General features: G+C 35.6%; 2 protein-coding genes across 2 annotated transcripts; both read left to right on the top strand.

Moving 5' to 3' along the window:
* Positions 1-5,487: 5,487 nt before the first annotated feature.
* On the top strand, positions 5,488-16,613 carry LOC123540915 (uncharacterized). Its single transcript, XM_053526141.1, has 9 exons — positions 5,488-6,232; positions 6,777-6,919; positions 7,329-7,458; positions 8,267-8,380; positions 8,775-8,891; positions 9,475-9,594; positions 9,891-9,968; positions 11,016-11,115; positions 13,944-16,613. The coding sequence occupies exons 1-9, from the start codon at positions 6,169-6,171 to the stop codon at positions 14,407-14,409; spliced, it is 1,332 nt and encodes a 443-aa protein (XP_053382116.1). The 5' UTR covers positions 5,488-6,168; the 3' UTR covers positions 14,410-16,613.
* Positions 16,614-18,896: 2,283 nt separating this feature from the next.
* Positions 18,897-20,282, top strand: LOC128549248 (uncharacterized). The gene has a single exon (XM_053525769.1). The coding sequence runs from the start codon at positions 18,897-18,899 to the stop codon at positions 20,280-20,282; it is 1,386 nt and encodes a 461-aa protein (XP_053381744.1).
* Positions 20,283-22,237: the final 1,955 nt, after the last annotated feature.

Below are 22,237 nucleotides of genomic sequence, written 5' to 3'. Positions count from 1 at the left end.
TGATATCGCCTTATTCCGTAAATGGGATATATATTTACGGCTCTGTAACTGCATTGTACACTTCGTGTAGTACCAAATTTACGCCATATCATCATGTAAATTTTGGCTCATGGGTCTTAAGACCTTCTGGTTGTTTCTAGAAATAAACTCTTGAAACTTTTTTTTATAATACTTGCAAGAAGATAATGTTTGACCAATTAAAGTATGACCAAAATGAATATTTGAAGGACGTCATGCAAAACAGGTATCTCAATATATAAAGAAAGGATAGGGGCATACCGTTTGTGTTTATACTTTTTGACAAAGTCTGTAAATGTTGTAAAGTTTGAAGAAAGTATATTATAATATCATTGCGTTGAAAATTATCTTGATGATATAAGTAGTTAAATACATTTAATATTTTCTGTATCATAATATAAAACCATGTACAGTAATGTATTGAAAAGTAATGTATTGCATTTTGTAACCCCATTTATGCGAAAAGTGCTATAGATGTTTTTACACAAGTTATTGGTTGCTATGCTAATCAGCGGATGTTTTGATTTTAACGCGCATGCGCTCTTTACGTGTGGCAAAAGAACTCTCAACCATTAGAAAACCTACATAGAATTATCATTATATTACGAATTGTTTTGCCATTATAAAGATAATTTCAGTCAAGCAATTTATTATACATTCTAACATGGCTCGATTTGATTTCCAGTTAAACAAAGAAGAAAATCAAGCTCGATATATTCTGCGATAAACAACGGTTGACGCGCGGACCGGTAAGAGAGCATTATGACGTCATAATTGACGTCATATTGCCGCATGACGTTCGATACATTACTCCTCGCGTAAAGGAAGTCCAGTATAATATCTATTAAAATATAATAATGAGCATGTCAGAATGAAAACAATCAAGGCTTTCTTGTTATTTATCGTCTAATTTACCACGGTTCATCGTTCAGATGCTTCAGTATTTAACCACTCGGGCTAACGCCCTCGTGGTTCAATTCCTATGCATCTAAACTCTGAACCGTGGTAAATCAGACGATAAACAACTCGAAAGCCTTGATTATTTGCTAAGTATACTTTGATTAAAGACATGTATGTTTATTAAACATATCTTACCTGAAAAGCCTGTTTTATTCTTATTTTCGCCAGGAAAGAACAAGCATTTCCAGTCTTTTCATCATACAAATATAAAACTTGTTCCTTACATTTAAAAAAAATCATATTCTTTCATTATATCTATTTTTCCCACAACTTCAAATAGGTATTTCTCCGCCTTGAATAACATCTACATTATTTGGGGTCGCGGCTCCATGTCACTGAAGTTGCTGTTTTAAGTGATATACCGGAAATCATTGCGTAACTATTATGCAAATGACATGATAATACATAGGTCACCCGAGTAATCAAGACCGTAACTTAATTTCGGGAGTCTCCCCTAATTAGAGCGGATCATAAAAGTTACTGAAGCAAATAAGATGGCTTTGATGTGATATGCATTAATGCCTTCGGTCATCAATGCCATTAAAAAACGCACTCGGATTGATATATCACGTGGCGGAGCTGTTTTGTGAATCAAAAAGCATTTCACGTGATATCTAGTATTTTAAAATCTATGAGAATATACTTTGGAACTTTAATGGACATTTCCTTTTAAAACGATGGAAGTGTAGTTAAAAAAAAATCTAAGATATTAATCAAATCAGGGATTATAACTACACACTGAAGGAAAATACCTGTTATATATCTCTATTTTTTATTTCTTATGTTGACATGCTGGATCATTTTCATATCAAAAATGTATCGCACAGAAGTAATTATCCGTGATTTAATAGAATAATTAAGATAAACTTGAATTCCGCAAATAATAGAACAGATAAGGAATGTAAGTGTATAACACCTCTCCCCGCTACGCGCCCCCTCTCTATGAAATCTGACCGCCGCATTCACCATTCCAACCACTTTGATAATGTCAAATAAAAATCTTTCAAATAAGAAGAAACAATAGAAATATAAAATAACAATTTTAAGGTGATTATTATTATTTTTGAAAACTGATTGAATTGATCCCCATTTGAGAATAATTGGATACAAAACCAAAGGCTGAACTATTTTAATTGAACATTTTATTTTCAACTTCGACTTTTAATTATATTTCAAGTATCATGTAAGCTAATTGCGACACGTGATAAGTTATGTGAGATCACGTTAGGAAATAAAACAAAATCTTGTTATTACTTAATTAATTCATGGAAAATATCATTTTTTCATTTTTCTTAACCAAAATTTGTCGAGATCAAACGTGCTGAATAATCCAAAATCATCAATGATAATGCGCACTAGTTAAAGCTGTGGGATTGCAAAGATCTACATATATTTTCCTTTGTCTTTCGGTGGATATTTACTGTAAAACAAACTCATTATTGATCGAATAGAATTTAAAACACAATATAAATCTAACGTAATTTATATTGTGTAGTCATGTCTTTTTGCCCTACGTAGAGTGCGCATGCGCGAAAATTGTTTCCCGTTGCTAAGGAAGTAGCTCTCTGTAAAAAGGTCTATATATATATTTCAGTGTTACAATAACGTGTTAGATTTTCAAGATTAGTATACTTATCACATACCTATATAAATTCAGTAAAAAAACGGCATATGTTTCACAAGTAAATATGAAAAAGCAGAATAAAAATCGGTATTGTATCTTTTGTATTGTATGTTGCCGGTCCGCATCCTTACTTCTTGCGTAAATTTCTGCATGTGAAAAATCTATCTAGCAGGCTAAGATAAAGATGCAAGCTTCAGTCATGTGCCTGCCCGTACTTTAAATCATGCACGAAGTGGTACCTTCACCAAACAGCTAGAAAGTCGCCACATGACCTGAATTGAAGTAAGGTGACTCTGAGTTCAACAACAACAATTACAACTGGCGGTGATTTGGGTATGACTATTATTGTTTGTAGGCCTTTCAGTGTATATCGCAAACTTCGACACCCTATTAAAGCCAGTGGAGCCTATGGGACCTCTGTATCAGATACACAACGGACGCTTACATGTATAAATGCTGTGTAAAGCAGTACAAACTTTATTTAGGGGAGAGGTGGCCTAGTGAGTGGATAAGGTGTCGGTCGCTCAATCCAGGGGTCGTGGATTCGAGTCCCACTGCGGTCAAGACCATGACTCCTCATAGGACACCAGCACTGGTTTTTTTCACAGCAGCGGACAATCGAGCTAAAACAGAACTGAGCTTTACTGTATTTTGTTCCTTTTGTTGGTGGACAACATAACAGTCCAGTACAGTAACAGTCGGTTTCTCTGTCTCTCTCTCAATCTCTTTCTCTGTTCTGAGGGCTTTGTCTCACTATTTCCCTCTGGCCTACCAGTCCAGTTTTGGCGTCAGCTTAGTCTTCCTTTTCCAACAATTTTGTCATTTTTCAAAGTCTGGTATCAGATAATGAAAATACGAAGTGGCTTTTCTTTTGGGTCGTTGTTATTTTCGGACGTTCTGATACCTAAGTAAGCATATGTTCGCTAGACCAAGTTTGATAGAGATCCATCAAGCGGTTAATGAGAAGAAATCAAGTCCGCGTCAAGGTAACTTGAAAATTGAAGGATACTTGGACATGTTAGTTATTGTCTGCTCGTGAAATTAAATTAACAAATAATCAAGGCCTTCGAGTGGTTTATCGTCTGATTTACCACGGTTCAGAGTTCAGATGCGTAGGAATTGAACCACGAGGGCGTTAGCCCGAGTGGTTAAATACTGAAGCATCTGAACGATGAACCGTGGTAAATAAGACGATAAATCACAAGAAGGCCTTGATTATTTTCATTCTGACATGGTCATTGATATATTTTAATAAATATTATGCTGGGCTTCATTTACGCGAGGAGTAATGTATCGGACGTCATGTGGCAATTTGACGTCATAATTGACGTCATAATTGACGTCATAATGCTCTCGCGCGTCAACCGTTGTTTATCGCAGAATATATAGAGCTTGATTTTCTTCTTTGTTTAACTGGAAATCAAATCGAGCCATGTTAGAATAATAAATTTACCCCAGTCGGTTTCTCTGTCTCTCTCTCAATCTCTTTCTCTGTTCTGAGGGCTTTGTCTCACTATTTCCCTCTGGCCTGTTTGCTCTGTGTCTGTACTAGTAGAGGATGAATCTGGCGCCTTTGAACGTGTTTATCTTGAAAAGGGCGCCATATAAATCTGGTACAGTAATAATAATAATAATAATAATTATTATTATTATTATCAATCTGGTACAGTAATAATAACAACAACAACAATTGTAACAATAATAATAATAACAACAACAATAATAATAACAACAACAACAATAACAACAATTGCAACAATTATAACAACAACAACAACAATAATACTAATAACAACAACAATAGTAGTAATAGTAACAACAACAATAATAATAACAACAACAATAATAATAATAACAACAACAATAATAATAACAATAATAATAAAACATGTATACATACAATATACAAGTGTGATTCAACACCAGCTTTAGAAAACGTAAATAAACAGATTTTTTTTCCTTTATGAGCAAGTATCTACGTCATGGTATTTGTTGATTCAGACGAATGTCGAATTCATCAAAGCGATAATATGTTATACTATTACTTATGTATGACGAATTGTTTTAATCATTGAACTTTTGGTGATATTCATGTGAAATTAATTTCCGTGTAAGTCTAAGTCATACTTTCTGAATTATTCGAGTTACAGTACAGAGGCCAAATGAAAAAGTATCAACACAGATTTATCATGACACGAGACAAATGTAGCACGCCCTCTAGAATCGACTGACGGAAAAAAGACGCAACTACTTAACATTTGAATTGAATGGACTCCATTATCTTGAAAGCAACACTGAGCCAGAGACCAAGCCTTACGAGTGCCACTGATGAATACTCTGAAAGCAACACTGAGCCGGAGACCAAGCCTTACGAGTGCCACTGAGGAATACTCTGAAAGCAACACTGAGCCGGAGACCAAGCCTTACGAGTGCCACTGAGGAATACTCTGAAAGCAACACTGAGCCGGAGACCAAGCCTTACGAGTGCCACTGATGAATACTCTGAAAGCAACACTGAGCCGGAGACCAAGCCTTACGAGTGCCACTGATGAATACTCTGAATGCAACACTGAGCCGGAGACCAAGCCTTACGAGTGTCACTGATGAATACTCTGAAAGCAACACTGAGCCGGAGACCAAGCCTTACGAGTGCCACTGATGAATACTCTGAAAGCAACACTGAGCCGGAGACCAAGCCTTACGAGTGCCACTGATGAATACTCTGAATGCAACACTGAGCCGGAGACCAAGCCTTACGAGTGCCACTGATGAATACTCTGAAAGCAACACTGAGCCGGAGACCAAGCCTTACGAGTGCCACTGATGAATACTCAGAAAGCAACACTGAGCCGGAGACCAAGCCTTACGAGTGCCACTGATGAATACTCTGAAAGCAACACTGAGCCGGAGACCAAGCCTTACGAGTGCCACTGATGAATACTCTGAAAGCAACACTGAGCCGGAGACCAAGCCTTACGAGTGCCACTGATGAATACTCTGAAAGCAACACTGAGCCGGAGACCAAGCCTTACGAGTGCCACTGATGAATACTCTGAAAGCAACACTGAGCCGGAGACCAAGCCTTACGAGTGCCACTGATGAATACTCTGAAAGCACCACTGAGCCGGAGACCAAGCCTTACGAGTGCCACTGATGAATACTCTGAATGCAACACTGAGCCGGAGACCAAGCCTTACGAGTGCCACTGATGAATACTCAGAAAGCACCACTGAGCCGGAGACCAAGCCTTACGAGTGCCACTGATGAATACTCTGCTTAATGGAAGGATCCAACCACTTAATAAAATCTACAGTAACATCATTTCTTAAAACGCAGTATAGCATATATGGTCAACTCAGTTTCATGAAATTAGTGCACGAGAGTTTTCCAAATTATAAAACTAAAACATACAAGACCGGAAAAAATAACACTCAATTTAAGTTTGCCTTATTTTGTCATTAACAGTTACTTAGGAAATACAGTTTTTCATTGATTACAAATCGAAGGAAATATGACTGTGTTTTTTTTTCACTTGCATATCGAAAATTATTCAAACAATAGAAATCATGGTGAAGTTTTGGAATAATCTGAGTTTGGTATTATGTTTGATGTTTTATGGGGTGGTGCAATGTAAGTAATTCATTTTTTTTTAAATTAAATCGATTAAAAAAATCTATATTAAAGTTAAACAGTGAGTATCTTTCAAAAATATTCTATATTTAGACATTCACTTCAATGTGGAACATTTTCATCAAATATCTCTAATTTTATTAAATATATGAATTAATTGTGTATGTTGAGACACATTCATATTTAAATGTCCTTTAGTAACAGTCTCTCTCTCTCTCTCTCTCTCTCTCTGTCTCTCTCTCTTTCTGTATATATATATATTCCAGTTGTTCAGTTGTACTGCATACTCATACTGTATTCAGCTATTCAATGGGTTCTGCCCCCTAGACATTTTTGAAAACAGGCATGAAATGGTGGCCTCTGGTGCATTTTTAGGTCTAAATTCGAGGAAATGAAGAGGTAACTCCCATTTTGATAGGGGGCTCAGGGTTTCTCTCCCTGGCTTCTGGTGCATTTCGTGGTCTTAATTTTGTGGGAAAAAAATAGAATGTTAAAAGAAGCCTTGTAAATCGTTGGCTTTCTTAAAATATTATTTTCAATACAGCGCAACAGCCATTCGGTTACATAGGATGTTACGAAAAGAGCACATTTGGAAAAAACATCACGACGGCGGTGACGCGAGAAATCCATGGCACGTACTGTATTGACGTTTGCAAGACTTTAATGTACAGATATGCTGGTACACAGGTGAAATAGTGCTGATAATTTAATGAAGAAATAGCTGTGTTATTGTATTTTAGTATAAATCCAGAGAATTTAATAGATACCAATCTGAAAAGCATTGCAAAAGGCAGTGATTTTGAAAAATAACAAGTTAAAATTACGTTCTTCTTTGTATTTATATCATGGCTGCATCTGCTTTTCTCTGCAAACGCTTAATAAGTAATTAGAAAATTAAAAGTAGTTATAACTAAAACAGAATAATAAAATAAACAAAAATATACTGAACTGTCCAACACTCGCTACCACTGTCTGTGAGGATGTGCAATGAATCATAAAGCGGAAATTCGGCTTATAATTTTGTTAGCGTAACGCTTTAGTTAACAACAGTCTTAGGTAACAATAATTACAAGACAGCTAGGCCTACTTTTTTCAGGGTATACATTGTAAATGTGGCCATACTATCCGAAGTCATTCCAAACGAACAGATTGTACATTTGTATGCGCAGGGCTGAGGAATGAATTCTGTGGGGGCTTAGAAAGCATGTCAGTGTATGATATAAGTAGTAAGTATGCAGTGTAGCATAAAAGTAATAATATTTAATTTAACAGAGATATTTTGACTTCTACAAATAGTTTTGGCTACTGAACGACAGTGTGTTTAATTAAGAAATAACATATCTCATTCAGTGATTTGTTACTGAATAAAATCATTGTTTCGAATTCAAATAAGAAGGAATTATATCACGAGGGCGTAGCCCGAGAGATATAATAATACGCATCTGAACGAAAAACAATGATTTTATTCAAGAGCAAATCATTAAATGAGATATACTACTTCGATTTTAACATGTTAAAGTACATCCTTGACGACGTCTATTAGATATTTGCTTGTTTCCTTTGGTTTCTTTTCCAGCGCGCCGCTATGCCGTTTAATGCTATGACGTAATGACTGTGGCGTAAGAACAGTGAATTGTTGTAAAATAACTTAACATACAGTTTTCAACAATCTCTATTTAACAGGGAAAGGGAACTGGTCGTGTTAGAATATATGATATTTATTTTAAAAGTAGTTGAGTTACAGTTACATGCACATTAGAAATACACTCGTTATATGTTAATTCTGGAAACAGGTGAATTGTATCCTGTCCTTTGTTGTCGGTGTCAAGAATAAATAAACCTGTTACAGCTGTATTAAATCAAAGTTAAAGGCCTAGATCCACTACTATATAACTACCACCAATTAATTCAACTTATCTGCTGCTAATCAGAAATAATGTAATACTAATAAATCAGAAAGCAATAAGCACTGTAGTTTTGGTTGCGTTCTGTGCTCCTATAAGATTTTCATATATATTTCATTATTTATTACAGTAAAGACCCAACCGGAGACAATTACCACACCGCGAACTACAACAACAACAACTGCCAGCACAATATCGACTGTCACGATTAAAGAATTTACCGAACCGACTAATCCTGATCTAAGTGAGACCAATTTACGTGTATCATCATGTAAAAAATCGATATTTCAGTGAACGTTCTGGAATAAATATGCGTTTCAGATACAAAATTTTATCGACGATTTAATCATATTTTGGCAATATGTGGAAATCAGTGAAATTTTGATATTGCATGTTTTCTTAGAAACATCCTTGTAGCTTACAACTTAACAGACTAATATCGGTTGACAATGCAATATTTCTGAATCAACATAATGACCCTACAGATATAGAATTCTGTCTAAGATCCCCTACACAAATTGTCGAAAACCAAACAATACGCTTTCAAAAAGTAGTTGAAATGTTATGTGGCAAGGAAAGAGTTTATCCAAAATGATTCCAAGAGAAATTTTCATCAGGTTCTTTTAACTCTGCTTCAGTTACAGTAACGACGCTACCTGAGACAACTGTTACACCGTCATCTACTCCAACAACTGTCACTATAATGTCGACTGACACGATTAATGATTTTACAGATCAGACTACTGGGGATCAAAGTAAGACCAATGTCTCTTTGTCAAGACTTGTGTAGAAATTTTATTTTTCTCTGTAACAATAACTGGTATGGTATCTATCTCTTAGTGGTCTGTTAAACAAATCTCTTAGCGGTCTGTTTAACAAGGTGTGGTTCAGCTGATGCATCTGATATACTTTAGTGTACTAGTATTCACATACATGCAGTAAAAACTTACTGAAAACAATCACTCAATTTATTCTCTCCTTTTTTTAAGGATTTAATGCTAAAACCAGTCTTTTACATTTTAGTAGTCGCCAAGAATAAAACTACTGCGACTGGCTAGGTCTTGTCATTGACTACATTTCATTATCAAGTATAAAATTCAACTTCTAATTTAAAATAAATTAAAATAAAGACTATTTGATAGTCCAAAACGTACGGATCCCTTTCCAATGCAGTATTTCTATACTTGTTTTCAGTCATTAATGTATTTAACGGACTATCATGCACTTCTAAAGTTTAGACTTTAACCGCCAGTAGTAGGACTGACACTTTAAAAACATCATAATATACCATGTAACGTTTGGACATTTTTAAAACACCAGCTTTAATCTCTATTACAGCCAATAAGGAGACAGAGAAAGTTGGTATACAGTCAGCAACTAGTTTGCAAATTAGCGCGAAAGCAACAGTTGAAATCATCAATATGTCTACCGATCGTATCAGAAAACAAACAAGTATATGTAAGATACATTTTAGCATTATCATCCTCCCGCGTTTACTTTTGTTCTCAAATTATATTATAAAAATCCACACGTGCTACATCGTTCTCTTTCTTACTAACAATTATTTACAAAAACTTTATGAAATGAAGTGATTCTCGCGTTTATACATAACTGCCAAACTGCCGAGATTATAGACTAAAGGAATAACTACATTTCAGTTAAACCGACTCTGCTATGTTTTGCTTGGTTGCATTATTTGCCAGCTCTAGTTAAGTAACTAGATTTTATTTATATTTGTTTCTTTATTGTTACAGCAATAATGGAACCAAAATCAACAAATACAGTTTTGTCAACAGCCATGAATACTATCCCGTTAACAACAGACACTACAAGTATTTCAATCAATATTTAATACATCTTATTTTCTTACTACTGCCATTGCTGGATCAAAGAATAGATCAGATAAAATAAATTATGCTGTCAATAGATTTATCCGACATTATCTGAAATCTATATAAATCAGTTAATGAGACTCGAACTTTTCTGGTCCTTTGGGGTCACGCAGTTCATTCACCAGCGTTTTGCGTAAAGCAATTGTTTGTTTCCTGTATCCCGACTTTCCCCTGAATTTTTGATCCGACCCTTAATGTTTCTACGGTCTTGGAGAATATTTTTTCAAGTTTTTAACAAAAAGTTGCAAAACTGCACTTTCTACACTTTAAACATGACCAGTAATGTTAGAAATCAACTTACTGATACTCTAAAGGCATAACCCCTTTATTTGTATTCATTTGTTTTTGACACAAAAATAATTTCCGAAAAGTCTCACTTAATTAAAAAAAAATTCTGACCTACCTACCCTTACGTTTTAGCATGTAACCGGAAACAAAGAATGTTTTAGGCCTTAGGGTGTTTCATATTTCATTACCACTCAAGAATAGACTGAATCAAGACAGTCTGTAATTATTATGTCTATTGACTGGTTGCGTTCTACTCTTGATACACACGTCTTTTCTATAGAAATACCCATCTTTTTAAGCGTGTCTATCAATGTTGTAATTTTGTTGTACAGAAATTTTGTCAAATATGTCGTGTTTCATTGTTTGATACCATTTTGTATATAATTTATCATGATTTTTCGTTTTTAATTTAATGTACAACCCCAGTGAATATACTGTGTGTAAAATTAGGCGTTTAATCAAATAAAGCAGTTTCAGTTTCAGTTTTAGTTATTTTCTAGACTTGCCTTTTCTATAGGAAAGATCAGAATCATACGTTTGTGAAAGTGTTAAACGCATACACAGAAAAGATGAATGTTTTTAAATACATTGTGTGTAGCATTGCAAATATAAAGATTTAGAAATATTAATTTAAACATACCTTCTTGTTATAACGAAATTATAAAAAGTTATATACTTTTATATATATTTTATTTCAAGAATTGGCAAACAGCGGCTCTACTGCAATATACATCTTAGTTTCGGTTATCTCTGTAGTGTTGATTGACGTCACTGCAATCGTCATCGTCTGCAGATGGAGGTGAGAAATTCAAAGAAAAAAAATGATTTCAAACTCATTTTATTTGTCAGGCTTAAAGCAAAATTGTATCAACAAAAGGTTGTTGTTACCCTACCGGTAGAACAATTTGGATCTTGCAACTACTCAAAAATTACTCAAAAAAGCTAGGTTCATAAAAACTTGGTATGTAAATAGAGGACAGTATAAAGATTATCACGCACGTACACGACTTATGTTTGTGGGGCATAGGTCAATGTCACTCTTGAAGGTCAAGTAAAAAGTTTCCGCTTCATAACGTTTATATGCATTGATTGATTATATGGATTTGTGCTACAGAAAAATGTTTCCCATGATGAGACAATGTGTCAAAATATGATGTATGTTTGTCAGTTAAAGGTCAAGGTTACTGGAAATGGTCAAGTAAAAGTAGGCTTCCACTCCATAACTTTAAATTGCATTTAAGGATGTTTTGTTACAAAAAAAATGAAACAATTATCTTGTCATGATCGCAAATCGTACCCTGTATTAATGTTTTGTGCTCAAATTATAATGATTTTAATAAGAATTTCCATTCTAGCGACCTCTTTGTAATGAAGTGACTGAAGAAATATTTAAATGCCTATTATTAAAATAGTATTATGTCACGGTAGAGCAATCTGTATATTTAGAGTATTCAACATAGAAAACATGGATTTTCGGTATTGGCAGCCATATCGGACGCTATTTTGAACTTTTTAAATGATTTTCGTCTTTGGATTTTAGGTTTAATGTTTTTTAGTTTATCAAACAACAAAAATAATATATTCATGAAAATCCTTAGTGTATATGTGCATGGCATGTTTTGTTTCCTTGGATAGACGAATGTAGGGACCCATCGTGCACCATTTCAAAGCGTGCTAAATGAATTCCATTGAAACTGATCGAGAAATATGAGGACACCCATACACTCATTTCCCTCAGGTATATGGTGACAACACTTACTATTTCCACTGTTTTATGGAGTTAACAAAGGTTAGGGCAGCCATTAACAAAGCATGTCAACTCTTTTTTCCTGTGCCAAAGCGATGCTCCGGGAAATTAATCACAGTAAATGATAGCTCTAGTTTCCATTGTCCGTAGTATGAGTAGTAGACAGTGGCATGTCTATTGGCAAACGTATTTTAGATATACAGAAAGTGGTGATGTGTCAATATTTGAATTTAAGGACTTTGTAATATGGTCATCTTTCAAAAGTTCATGATTAAGCCACTGACAACAATAATTAAAATACAGTTTGATATCTTGTGCGCCCTAGTCCTCGTCCGTTATTACCTGCGGCCTGGAGTCCGCATTTATATTGGAGTGCAACAAGTAGTGTAGCACATGGGACTGAGTGAATTCACGTGGCATTTTACCGATATGCGACTGGCTTATCGCATTAATGGAACGCCATTTTTTGCAATACACATGTAGCTGACATCAAATAATATAATGATATATTATATAAAATGTTTGTGACCTGAATCACTCATTCATTATTGCATATAATGTATTCAAACATTCAGCAATGATCATCATTGATACGTAGTTGTGCACAAGAGATTTTTAAAATGCTTTAAAAAATTTATAATTTCCCAAATTATGATCCTGTGATGGTTTGATCTATATGTCAACGAAGTCCAGGTGAAGGCATGAATTACATTTGTGATAGCTCTAGTGAAATATTTCAATAGTCCAGCAATATGACCAGTTCAGCTAAAAGTTATGTTTACATGAAAGGGGAATATAGTTATTTTTGCTTAAAACAATGACTTTTAGAATTAAGAAATACCAAAGAGCTTTAAAAATAAATTGAAGTTTGGTTAAAAATATATTACCGCCTGTTGCATTTCTGTGTATTTTATACGTCTTTGGGAATACTTATTTCGTAGATCTACTTGTAAAACATGTAGAATGAAGTAATATTTCCTACATTTAAGCGTAATGGTATAATAAAAACAAGCACACTATTAGACCTTTCTAAAGTAAACGTAAATCGGAAACGAATTACTGAATCCGTAAATGTTATTTGCAAAAAACAAATAGTCTAAGGGAGGTTATTATTGCATTACTATTGGATGAAATTGTCTCCCATAGACCACAAATTAGCCTAAAATTTTACGGATTCAGTATTCCGTTTCGTAATTACGTTTACGTTGGAAAGGTCTATTAACCCACAAGTAGACTGACATCAGTCGTTAGAGTCATTAAATGTAAAAGCACCTAGCTATAAAATCAATCCTCTCTGATACCACTTTCTGAAAAAAGTTTAAAATATCTCTTGCCTCTTGAGATGAGCCTAGAGAGAAAATGTTGGGTTTTTTTTCTGAGAAAACATCAGTGTCAGTATGACAATTAATACTATAACATATTTTTTTTTATCTCAACAGACTTTGTAAGTAATGAGAATATATCAGTTCAATTGATGGCTATGCATTTCCACTACCGTCCATGAACAGGCTCAATCAAACCGAGCCTGCAAAATTTTCGTTTTTGTAGTGTTGAGCGACCTGTAAAGTTTCCACTTTTCTCTATTTAATTTCTGCCAGTTGTTAAGAAACCGGATATAGTTAGTTTAAACATATTTCATTTCAAACATATGTGCATAATACAATTTACAATTTACAATATTGTTATCATACATGCTGAAAAAGGATTAGATCCGAAAGCTAAGCTTATAAAGGTCTTCTACGCTATGGGATAACTTACAGTAAATTTCGCAGTATTAGTGTTCTTTATAAATATAAATCTAGTACAATCAATGATCCTAAATCTTCAATGATATACAAGTATAGCATATGAGAAACTTCCTTTCTCTTTTTTTTTTTCAGAAAACAGCGGTTACCTAAAGACAAATATGTTCATAGCGAAACCGTATCTAATCAGTGTGCTCTATACGACGTAGTAAGTTTAAAAGAGGACGTAGATTTCGGTAATGTACAATGGGAAGAAACGTCTGCATATGGATACAGCAAAGTAAATATTAGGTCGACCAAGCGTGTTGAATCAGACGACAGTGTTGAACTGCATCAAGAATCCAGCTTTTCAACTCTTCCTGGCTATTCAAATGTAAACCACATATTCCAAAATACAGAATATGCTTCGCCAGATTACGCGAACACGTATATTGCAGATGATCTAGCTTACGGAAGATATTGGACAGGTACCACTGACACTTGTGGCATGTATGACACAATACGAAGTAACACAAAAACAAAAAATATTATCAAAATGACAGATTGTTGTAAACCAGCGTATGATCATATGCTATTTGGTAACCAGGGCGAGAAAGATTAAGTACACACTCAAAACTATACTCCTTATTATTGTAAAATTCAATTTAGCACAACAAAACATTTGTTTTAACTTACGAACAATTATCAAAAAAGTGAAGTTGACGAATCAGGCAGAATTCTTATTACTTTAGGTGATCAGGACGACTAATCTCTCATGACAGAGACAGAGACAGAGACAAATTAATAAAGTAAGAGTGGTATAGGACAATCGAATATAGAAATGTGAACCTATGGGCTACGAAAGTGTATTTAATCTTATGGGCGAAATAAATTTGTTCAAACATACAAACAGCTGAATTTCCGATAAACTGAAAGTTATGGCATAATGCCATTTATCAGGATACCGAGCTCGGCATACAGAAATGAAAACTGTTTTAAGAATTAACGACAACCTGTGTGGGAGTAAAAATACATGTATATAACGGCAACCATGTAGCTAGACTCCCAATGAAATTTAGTTTGTTTATTGTGTCTCAGAGACATTATCGCCAATCATGGAGTTAGATTCCCCATGCAATTTAGTTTGTTTATTGTGTCTCAGAGACATTATTACCAATCATGGAGCTACATTCCCCATGCAATTTAGTTTGTTTATTGTGTCTCAGAGACATTATTGCCAATCATGGAGCTAGATTCCCCATGCAATTTAGTTTGTTTATTGTGTCTCAGAGACTTTCTCGCCAATCATGGAGATGGATTTCCTATGACAAAGCTGGTAATTAAAGCGTAAAACTGCTGTTTCAGTCACTTCTTGAGGATGTTTTAACAGAAGAGTGTGTTAACAGAGATATTCTCGTGCTCAAGTACTGATAAAACTCTTGTTTTGCATGTGCGCGTTCCGTGGCAAAGTGTAAAAGTATTACGGCCCGAAAACGGATAATTCATAAGGAAATAACAGCCCACATGTTCACGTGCATTTTATGGGAATTCAATGGCGTTGAGGGACAGCAAATCCTTTATAGGTTTTTTAATGTTTTATGTTAGATTAAATGTAGCGCAAGTTCATTTCGTGTTACAAAGTACTTAGAATCTATAGGGATACGTTGGTTCTCTCGCCGAACTGATCTTGAGTACCAACCGATCCTTCAGGATCCGACAGTTGTTAAAGAAAAAGCATGCGTTATCACTACATTGTAACAATCTGACGGTTTAAGTCCGATCCAAAAATGTTAAGAATAATTGTTGCTTCGCCGTTTGGCTGATGCTAATATAAAAGTGCTTGTAATTTCCTGGCGATCAGGTGGCAAACTTAAACTGTAAGGTACATGAAATATAGAATTAGGATCAATTCAGCAATACACTAAATTGTTATAGTAACAAAATTGTTTATATTCACTAAAGTATTAGCTTACTACAGATTTTAAGCTTCCGCGTGGACAAGATACTGCGCACTTACAATAGGGGTTTTCTCAAACTGCATATTTCGTTTAAATAACTGATGCAATGTTGTACCTCAAAATGGTAGGAATGCATTTTGGTAGACACTACCAACATGCGTTACTCGTAACGCAGTTTGGTAATTTACAAAAGAGAAGGACCAAAATGCGTTGGATTTGTACACATCCAACGCAAAACGGTATTAACACAAATGAAGAAAAAAGCCAAAATCTGCAATAAATATTAAGAGAAAATCATCCGCATTTATATATTTATATAAATACTAAGATACATGACATTGTATACCTTAATGCGGAGAAAACTTCATTTCTGAGTAAAGAATTATCAGTGATTTTTTTACCCATCCAAACACATAGAAACCACCATTTCCACGCGTTGTCCGCGGAGGACCCCGAAATACCATTCGCATGTATAAGCGTAAAATATTAAATACAACGACAGAGAATTTAACTGTTGGAAACTTCTTCAAATAAGCCCAAGCCAACCTTTTAACCATTCTTTCACGTTGTGTTTCAAAGATATCTGTGGTGGACTCTCGAAACACTTCAGCTTTACAGAGGGAAAATGTTTTTGCCGGAAATATTCATCTAAGACCCCTTAAACATACACAAAAATTATTGTTACATGTATTTTCAATCTAAAATTTGGTAAACATCAAATTCCAGTATGCGGGGATTATGACAATTTAATTCTAGACTTCTTTTAAAGCATGGTTACTGTTATACTTGTAATTTTTGTATATTATGCATTTTAAAGACTTCTGAAATTTGAGACGTGTTTGTCGAAGAGACATTGAAGCAATTCTGATATGTTTCATTATAAATTGGCTGTATTTAATTTGATTGAAGGCTGTTGTATGACATTTAGATTTGTATGCCTTATCTTACCTTATCTTGCCTTTTATGTATATGTTGGATGTTTTTAAAAATGTCTAGGTGGAGGACCGTACCATACATTTATTCTTCGTTTTACAGAATTCAACATATTTTGCAATTTATAGATCTCGTTGGACTATTCCTCTGACAACACTAGCACATATAAACAACAAAACAATTCAACGCTATTGCAAAGGAGGCGTCATCTGAGGTCCCTTTCGCACAGACACCTACATTCTGGTTGTTTTATAAGGGAACTATATCTCGGGAAAGGGAAATTTTAACCCCCTCCCCGCTATTTTTATAGTAGACATTCCCTCCTTTTATCTCTCTTAGTGCGTAATGTAAAAATTAACACAGCTCTTGATGTAGAAAAAAACTGTATTCCATTCCATGATCTTTAACATATCGTATGTACCTTTACAACGCACTTTGTCGCTACCAAAACTCGGGTCGAATTTTAATAGTGACTACCAATACTGTTCGCTTATAGTTTCTCTAATAATTTTTGCAATACGGTTTGCAAGCGAACAGTATGGATTCTCACCAGACTGCACCGATGCGCAGGCTGCTTTGCCCTATATTGTTTTTTTCTAATGACGCGGCTCAATTATTATAAAAAGAATCCCATTCGTTGAAATTATTGCGGTTATTCCTTTAGTGAATAACCGTTTGTTATTGGAGTTCGATTAAATTCTGTGAGATCATTGGACCGGGTGGAATTTATGGGAGCACCGCCTTGCTACTTCCTTTTGCAACTTCGAGAAAAGATAGAAGGTTGGTTTTAAGAACGATCAAGATTTTTTTGAAAAATAATTCAAACACCCGCCCATCCCACCCAGAATCTATATCAATTTACTTCCACGTATGAATATTAAGGTATGAATTTAGAGTGTTATGTTTGGTGCTGCTGTGTTATTTTGTTTTTTGCAACTTCGAGAAAAGATAGAAGAAATAATCATGGGGAGAACAAGGAAGCAGAAAAAAGCCGCTGAGACGCCAATCTTAAGCTTGCCAGATGCTGTGGCGGAGAAACGCCGGATAAAGGGGACGTCGGAAGGTGATGCCACACCAATGACGTTGCAAGAAAGCACGACCCCGGCGGCGTCAGATTTGACTGGACCAAGCCTTGCCCAGGTCATGCCACCAGCACTACCAAGGGTAGAAGCTGACAGACCAAGCATCTCTCAGGCTCAGCCTATGGAACGGGATGTTATGAACGGTATAAATTTTGTTAGTTATAACGTTGATGATAATGGCCAGTTGGGTAGCGTTCCGGTCGCTGTTTCAAGTATACATGCTGATTTGGGGTTACATGTCGCCGAAAGTGTTAAAAATAAAATAATATCTGGCCAATATATTGATTTAGGATCACTTTTAGAAATGCAGCCAGGAGAGCAAGAAACGCGAACACTTGAGATGGGGCATTTAGGCCAGCTGTTTGTTAAGCCCGTAAAGAAAAATAAGATCAATACAATCGAAATTTGGTCAGATGCATTTCTGGTTTACGCATCTATTTTCTTAGCATTTCATTCGCATAGAACGCAAGAAATTTTAAAATACATGAACGTTATTAGGTTAGCGGCTAAACGTCATCCTGGTTTAGGATGGAAAACCTATGACGAGCAGTTTAGGATGCGACTGGCGGCTGACCCAACTGGCATTTCTTTTGCTCGAATTGATTATGAGCTTTGGTTGTTGTATGTAGGTACCCCGCCTATGCAAAGGGACAACAACAGTGCTAGGAGCAATTTTAGTTTCAAGAAATGCTATGATTTTAATTATAGACAGTGTCAAAAAATGCAATGCACGTATAGACATGCTTGCTTAAATTGTAACGGCTCTCATCCATCTAACATGTGTTCTGTTAACAGGGTGCAAGGTCAAGGATTTACTGGAGCCCGGCCAGGCAGAGCCTCTGCTACCCAGGGCCAGCGTATGGCCGGGCCTCACTCATTCACAGATGTCCGATCAAGAAACTATAACAAAAAATTTTGATTTAACTTTGGGCAAATCTCCTATAAATGTTGATTTGTTGATTTCATATTTAGAAATATATCCAAATAGGAGGGATGCTGAATTATTAAAAGATGGTTTTTTGAATGGTTTCCGGCTTGGTTTTGTAGGGAATAGGGTTGCAGTTGACTCAATTAATCTGAAATCTGCACGTTTAAATTCAGTAATTTTAAAACAAAAGATATGTAATGAAGTTGCGATGGGTAGATTTGCTGGTCCATTTAGAGTTTCACCCTTTAAAAATCTAAAAATCTCACCAGTTGGCTTAATCCCCAAGTCTGACGGGGGTTGGCGACTTATAACTCACTTATCTTACCCGGAAGGGAAAAGTGTAAATGATGGTATTGATGATAAAATTAGCTCAGTTAATTATACATCATTTGACAGTGTGGCAGATATGATTTTTCGGTTGGGAAGAAACTCGGAAATATTTCGGCTTTTACCTATTTCCCCGGATGATTTCTGTTTACTAGGTTTAAAAGATAATGATGGAAATATTTATATCGATAAGTTTTTACCGATGGGTTGCAAGATATCATGTGCATTGTTTGAAAAGTTTTCAACATTCTTACAATGGTTAGTTCAGTACTTTGCAAAAAGAAATACTATGGATCACTATTTGGATGATTTCATTTTTGCGGGAGCTCGCAATACAAATCATTGCAGAGAGCTTGTTTCGTCATTTTCATCAGTTTGTGCTGCCATTGGGGTTCCTATTGCGGAAGAAAAATCAGTAGGGCCTTGTACAAAGTTGATAATTTTAGGACTGGAACTAGATTCAATTTGCATGATAGTTAGGATTCCCTTGCATAAAGTTGAAGAATTGCGTGAATCTATATTTAATGTTCTGCAGAAAAAGAAGGTTACATTAAAAGAGTTTCAGTCATTGGTTGGCAAGTTGTCCTTTTTTAGCCAGGCTATTCGCTCAAGTAGAGCGTTTTTAAGAAGATGCTATGACGTTATGACAGGTGTAAAAAAGCCACATTACAGGTTACGTATGTCAGTTTCAGTTAAGCTGGATTTAAGTATGTGGTTAACATTTCTTGAGAAGTTCAATGGTATAACATACATACCAGCAGCCGACTGGTTGGACAGTGGTAGTTTGCAGCTATTTACGGATAGCGCAGGTTCTTCTCATCTCGGTTGTGGTTGTTTTTATAGTAATGAGTGGTCGTTTTTTGCATGGCCTAAAAGCTGGTGGTGTGAGGAAATAATGGCTGATATCACATTTTTAGAAATGGTTCCGGTTATTCTTGCTTTGAGTTTGTGGGGAAAACAATTGCAATATAATAAAGTTTTATTGAGAATAGATAATGAAGCGTTAGTAGGGGTTATTAATAAACAGACATCCAAGTCCAAACGTCTCATGCAGCTGGTGCGTCAATTTGTATTATTGGCTATGGAATACGGAATAGTTTTTAAGGCATTACATATTTCCACACACCTAAATTCAATTGCTGATTCTATTTCCCGTAAGCAGTGGGACCGTTTCCGGAATTTAGCGCCAGATGCGAACCAGGAACCTCAACAGATACCAGATCGTTTTCGGTCAATGATTTACAATCTGAAGCTGCACGACTATTAAACGCTTCAATTTCGGATAATACAAATGATGCTTACAGTACGGGCCTTAACTCTTTTGAGCGCTTTAGGAGGTTATATAGTTTGCAAGACTTTTGGCCGCCAACTTAGAGCAAATAGTTATGTTTATTTCTTGGTTGTCGTTACAAGGTTTGGCACACTCTACGGCACGTTTGTACGTCAGTGCCATCGGATTTCAATGTAAGATAAAAAATGTTCTTGATATATCTAGGCATTACATTATTGAAAAAACTTTAGAAGGTGTTAAGAGATCTTTCAGCAGAAAGAATCGGGAACCTAGGTTACCAATAACACCTCATTTATTGCAGAATATTTTGGCAGTTATACCTATAGTGTGCTCAAATTTATATGAAAGTCATTTGTTTTCAGCAGCGTATTGCCTTGCTTTCGCTGCTTTCTTGAGAGTAGGGGAACTTGCTGTAAAAAATACAGTATCACTTTCAAATGTTCTTTTAATATCTGACGTAAATGTTAATGAAAAGGAAGGTAATGTAACAATTGCTATTCGATATTCTAAAACGGACCAATATGGGAAAGGATCAGTTCTGAAAATAAGAAGGACATACTCTAAGATTTGTGCGGTCAATAACATCATTGAGTTTTTTAAAGCGACGTCCGAAAGTACGTGGCCCCTTTTTCTGCCATTTGAATGGAAAACCGCTTACACGCTATCAGTTCACATCTGTATTGAAAAAATGTGTAGGTAATTTACAGGTAGATTACGGAAAATTTACATCTCATTCATTTAGAATAGGGGCAGCAACTGCTGCAGCTATGGCAGGTTATCCTGTTGACACAATTAAGCGAGCTGGCCGATGGCGCTCAGAGGCTTATCGTGCCTACCTTAAACCAGAGTCAGTTTACACGCTTCCCATTTTAACATAAATATGTCGAGCTGTGTATATATTCAAAAGGAAGTGTGTAAAATTTATAAATTTAGAAAAATGTCAGATTGTTATAAATTTTCCGTAGTGTAATTTGAACAAAGTTGTTCTAGGTACAACAAAGATTTGGTGTGTTGGATCCTCAATAATCAAGCGGGCCTTTCTTGTTGCAAGACACCGGCCTGTTGGGCTGAATCTGGACTTGGAATCTGCTGAGTTGTGGTGGCAAGGATACGGTGGTCTATCTTTATTAGATGTGATTGGTAAATTGAAAACCTTGCAGAAAGTTGGAGAGGTGCCAGATATTATTCTGTTGCATTGTGGGGGCAATGACCTTGGTCGTATTGCACTTAAAAACATTCGCAATCAAATAGATGAGATAATTAAGTTTATTGATGACAAGTTCCAAGCTAAAATTGTTTGGTCAGAGATACTTCCTCGCTCCTCATGGCGCTATTCTGACAATCATTACGCAATGGAGCAAGCTAGGAAACGAATTAATAGCTATGCTGCTAAAAATGTAATAAGAATCAAGGGTTGTTATATTAAATATCCTGACCTGAGGGAGGTAACTCGAGCTTTATATACAGAAGACGGCGTACATTTATCTTTTCTTGGCAACTGTTTATTTTTAGCACAATTATCTTCTGCATTACAAGCATTCATGTCTGGTAAAACATTTTGTTTTGAATAAGCCGTCGTGCGATTATGATGGTTCTCGTACTCGTCCAGCAATCTGTTGGTGGATATTCGCTGTTCCAAAAGTGTTTTTGTTATCTCTTTTGGCGGTGGCTAACATCTTGTTCCCAGATATATCTGAGATCAGCGATGTTGCCATTTGGCAGACAGCGAAATCCGAACAGAAGTTACTATACTTAGGTTTTTTATTCTAATTATTCAAATCGCTTTGACTGCGAAAGTGAAATAGTATTTTAGCATGTTTGGTCAGGGACATTTGTATGACTTGGTCACTGATTCCCAGGATCAGTCATCAATGTTTATGGCCGAATGGAAAGTTCAGCAGATTTATTAAAAAGTTTCACTGTTTGGGGGC

Source organism: Mercenaria mercenaria, chromosome 16, assembly GCF_021730395.1.
Source record: "Mercenaria mercenaria strain notata chromosome 16, MADL_Memer_1, whole genome shotgun sequence".
NCBI lineage: Eukaryota > Metazoa > Mollusca > Bivalvia > Venerida > Veneridae > Mercenaria > Mercenaria mercenaria.
Note: the sequence above shows the minus strand (reverse complement) of the source record. Positions and strands in the feature narration are given on the sequence as shown.